General features: G+C 39.4%; 1 protein-coding gene across 1 annotated transcript in view; it reads left to right on the forward strand.

Annotated features, from left to right (window-relative positions):
• LOC103369794 (pyrethroid hydrolase Ces2a-like) overlaps window positions 1–4,664 on the forward strand; it is a 25,677-nt gene that overhangs the window by 8,075 nt on the left and 12,938 nt on the right. The window contains exons 3-6 of the mRNA XM_008298606.1: window positions 306–410; window positions 1,342–1,443; window positions 2,569–2,709; window positions 2,810–2,890. Coding sequence (XP_008296828.1) covers window positions 306–410; window positions 1,342–1,443; window positions 2,569–2,709; window positions 2,810–2,890 — 429 coding nt within the window. The remainder of the gene's footprint in view (window positions 1–305; window positions 411–1,341; window positions 1,444–2,568; window positions 2,710–2,809; window positions 2,891–4,664) is intronic.

The following is a 4,664-nucleotide window of genomic DNA, read 5'->3' on the forward strand; positions in this document are numbered from 1 at the left end:
CATCATGATGCTGCCACCACCGTGCTTCACATCATCACTAGTCCTCACTAGTCTCTTTCTTGGTTGGTCACTCAGTTGTTGAGGACACTTTAAAGGATTTTACTTTTATCTTTTTAATAACTGAATGTGTTTTCAGTTTGACATATAGGAGTCTCCAATTCAACATTTTATCAAAAACAGATTAAAATAACTATCACTTAATGTTAAAAAACAATAAAAGGCAAAACCGTCTCAACACGGTGAATACTTTTCATAGGTGTATATTTATCATGTCCAGTTTTACATGTTTGCTTCATTTTGAACAGACTCTGTCTCCACAAGCCAAAGGACTGTTTCAGAGGGCAATTTTTCAGAGTGGAGTCGCAACACTTGGGACGTACACATCAAGCGAGCCTCTGACTTACGCCAAGGTGATGAACTGTGTAGCTCTGCTTAAAACTGCATTAATTATGATTAGTGCTGCTACGTCAGGACAGTTAATTTAGGATGAAACACACATAACTGTGATGGCAAACATGAACAAACAGTATTTGCAAATTCACAAAGACGAGCAGCAACGCAGTGGTGGAAAGTCACCAAGTATCATTACTCAGGTTAAATCTGAGCTACTTCTTACTGCATTTATCTGACAGTGAGCTACTTTACAGACAAAATAAATCAACATAACCAACTGCAGCTGAAGCCGCTCGTCGATTCACCGACTAATTGATCAATCAGCTAATGCTACCGCAAGCTAATGTTGTATACCGCTGTTAGCTTCACATAGAAATATTTGGATTTTTTTTAGATATTGTCTTATTTATGTGGGTTGAAAAGCTCAGTTACTAAGAGTTTGTAGCATCAGAATTCATTTTTTAATTGTAGGAAATACATAAAGCTGGTAGGTTAGGTTTAGCTAAGGCTACCTCGCTGGCTAACAGCTAACTAGCAGCAGTCAGTGCAGCTGTTTTCCTTTAGTTTTCTATTCTACCATCATTAAATATTTTGTGCTGTAACCACCTAATAAAACCTGCACTACATTTATTAGAACCATATAATTGTATAAATGTATAAAATTACATACATGTTATATTTAATCTCTAGTGCAGTGATAGAAACATAGACTGTATATAATATAATAAACTATATATAATTTTATACAGTCTCTTGGTAGAAACAGATTTTTAAAAAGCAGGCGTCTGCTGAAAGAACCTTATTAATATTTTAAACAGTAATGACTGATCCAATAGAAAACAACTTATATGAGTTAGAGGAATCATGAAGGATTCTGTTTGAAAAGATGAAGATCCTCTAAAACCTCTTGATTTGGGTCGTACGTGTCATTCATGTGTTTCTACTCAGATTGTCGCCAACCTCACTGACTGCAGCCACAGCAGCACAGAGGAGGTGGTTCGCTGCATCAAGGGGAAGAGCAAAGACCAGATCGTCGCTGCAACCAAGAAGGTGAGTCGTCTGGTTAGGATATGAGTCGAAGATCTAACAACAACTTACAACAGTTTCAGTGTTTGTCTGTGGAATGAGGAATGTGGGCAGAAACATGTTCCACCAGAAACTTTACTGTGTTTGTCTTGAATGAGAGCAACAAAGCTTTGAGTTTGAATTGTGTCATTTGAAAGTGAATTCTAATAAACTTGAAAGTGAATGTTCTGTCCTGACCAGCAGCGAATCACATTCAGACACACATCCAAGGAATGAAATTAATTCAATTTCACATTACGCGATTCAGTTTCTATTTTGATTTGAAAGTGAATTTATAAGCTGTTTCAGTGCCCTGGATGTGTGCCTTATTACACTAAATTAATTCTCAAGACATTAAATTCACGTTTATGAGAATTCAGTTTCAATCTCATATATTCAAATATATACATAATGTATAGAATACTTTACATTTTTATCTGAACCACTTTTATTTGAATATTTAAAACTTTAAACATTATCACAATTATTCAAGTTAAACGATGCAAATTGAAGAGATATGATCCAGATTCAGCTTGTAGTGGGACATTTTTCTGAACCTCTGTTTTAACCGAGACTTGTTGGGAATTATTGTAATCCAGACTATAAAGTTGAATTATCTGCTGTTTCTCTGTTGCTATCTGCCTTCGTGTACCTGCATGTACGTCTTCATGTGGTTTTACTTCTATTGTGTCCTACAGATTTGTGTATTTTATACACTGTGCATGTTCCCGTCTAACTTTATTTTATTAACATTAATATCCTGCATGCATGTAAAGGATCTCAATGGCTTTTTAACTTCAGTCTTATATTCACATTTTAGGGTGATTCTGTAATTCCTCTTAAATAAACTAGCAAATAAATAAATAAAATTGAATCAGGTTGTATATGAGGAACCTACTGTATTATCTAATACTATTGCACAAGCTGGTGTTGATTTCTTTATATCCCAGAGTTACAGAAACGTCCCCACAAACAGAACATCTGAGCTCAGAGTCCGCCTTAAAGCCACCAGATGGCAGCGTTGGCCTGTAAACACCTTCATGGCCTGAGACTGTTCATGCTCACTCATAACAACAACAACAACAATAATAACTTGTGTGTGGTGTTCAGATGAAGATCTTCCTGGGCGCTGTGGTGGACGGAGAGTTCCTGACCGACACGGCCGAGGAGCTCCTGAAGAGGAAGGAGGTGCTGAAGGTCCCGGTGATGATGGGAGTCACCAACCACGAGTTTGGATGGATTCTGCCTCAGGTTCATTCATCCGGTTTTTCTACCTGCTTGCATCACTTCTGTCATTAACTTCTGTCCCTCAGGCTTCTGGTTTGACACTAAAGTCATTTTTTTCCATCAGAGCTTCGCCCCTCCGGGCTGGGAGAACGGGATGAGCAGGGAGTCGGTGCTGGCGGTGGTCAACATGTTCAATCCTGCAGGGGTGAGTCCAGCTGATTGAGTTGTTAACTGACTGGTTTTAGTTTCAGATAAATAAATATGTACACAAACATGAAAATGCATGTTTCATATTGTTTCATGTTGTGATTCAATTAAATGTAATTAATTTACATTTTTGTTGCAATTTTATTGATTTTTATGAACTGAATTACATTTTTTGTTATGATTGATTGATGATTCAGTTTATTTAATTTATTTGCAGTTTGATTTAATTGACCTGAATTTAATGATTTGCTGTGACAAATTCAATTAAATTAATTTTTATTTAATTAATTGATTTTTTTCTTGTTGTGACTTCATTTATTTTTCTTTTTTTTAAATTTATTTCAGTGTAGTTTAAATTAAATTAAATTAGATTAAACTAAATTAAATCTACAGTTTTCCCTTGGCTACTTTAATTTAATATAATTTAGTTTTTCTTGTTGTGATTTAGTTTAGTTTTTACCTTTCCATTTTTTTTTTTTTAANAAGCACAAAGTTTGCTTTACAAGCTGTTCATGTCGACATCTGTCAGGTGATGGTGTGGATCCACGGAGGCGGCCTGGCGATGGGGTCAGCGTCTCAGTTCGACGGCGCCCCGATGGCTGCCTACCAAAACATGGTGATGGTCATCATTCAGTACCGCCTCGGCATCCTGGGGTTCCTGAGGTAAGGAGCTGTTCTCCTCTTCAGAATGATTCCCCATTAACCCTGAAGCCAGCGTTCTGACTCTTCCTCTTCCAAAGCACCGGAGACAGTCACGCTCAGGGAAACTGGGGCTTCCTGGATCAGCTGGCGGCTCTGAGGTGGGTGCAGGAAAACATCGCAGCCTTCGGCGGCGACCCCCAGTCGGTCACCGTGGCTGGAGAATCTGCAGGAGGCATCAGTGCATCCATACTGGTAACAAAACCTCAGCTTTTAGTGATCTGTGTTTGAGTGGACAGTGCCTTTAAAAACTATTCAAATGTGTGATTGCATAAGTATCACCTTTAAAGCGGCTCTCTCCTCAAAACCTGAGTGACCAAGCAAGAAAGAAACCAGTGAAGGAAGCCACCAAGACACTCATGACTTCTCTCAAGGAGGCACAAACTTTATACATACATACAAGGAACTGTTTATACAACTGTTGGCTGTTCTTGACCCGTAAACACTTTATTGGAGAGCGGCAAAGAGAAAGACAATGTTGAAAAAAGCTCATATTAAATCTCCATTAGAGTTTACCAGAAGGCCTGTGGGACACTCTTAGGTCATGAAACCAAAACTGAGCTTCTTGGCCATCAGACCATACGTTGTGTTTGGCAGACACCAGTCACTGTACATCACCACAAACATGCCGTCCCCATTGTGAAGCACGGTGGTGGCAGCATCATGATGAAGCACGGTGGTGACAGCATCATGATGAAGCACGGTGGTGGCAGCATCATGATGTGAAGCACGGTGGTGGCAGCATCATGACGTGAAGCACGGTGGTGGCAGCATCATGACGTGAAGCACGGTGGTGGCAGCATCATGATGAAGCACGGTGGTGGCAGCATCATGACGTGGGGATACTTCTGGCCAACAGTACCTGGAAGGGCTGTAAAGGTGAGGGGATAAATGAATCTAGAAAGGTACAGGAAAATTAGTAGTTAACATCTCAGATCTCCTGCAGACTGCATCAGGTTGTCCTCCAGGATTTCTCTAGACTTTGCTGCATTCATTTAACCTTCTATCTTTACAAGCCTTCCAGGCTGCTGCTGAGAGGCATCATGATGCTGCCACCACCGTGCTTCACATCA

This window comes from Stegastes partitus, unplaced genomic scaffold (assembly GCF_000690725.1).
Source record: "Stegastes partitus isolate 25-593 unplaced genomic scaffold, Stegastes_partitus-1.0.2 Scaffold1331, whole genome shotgun sequence".
Taxonomy (NCBI): Eukaryota; Metazoa; Chordata; class Actinopteri; family Pomacentridae; genus Stegastes; species Stegastes partitus.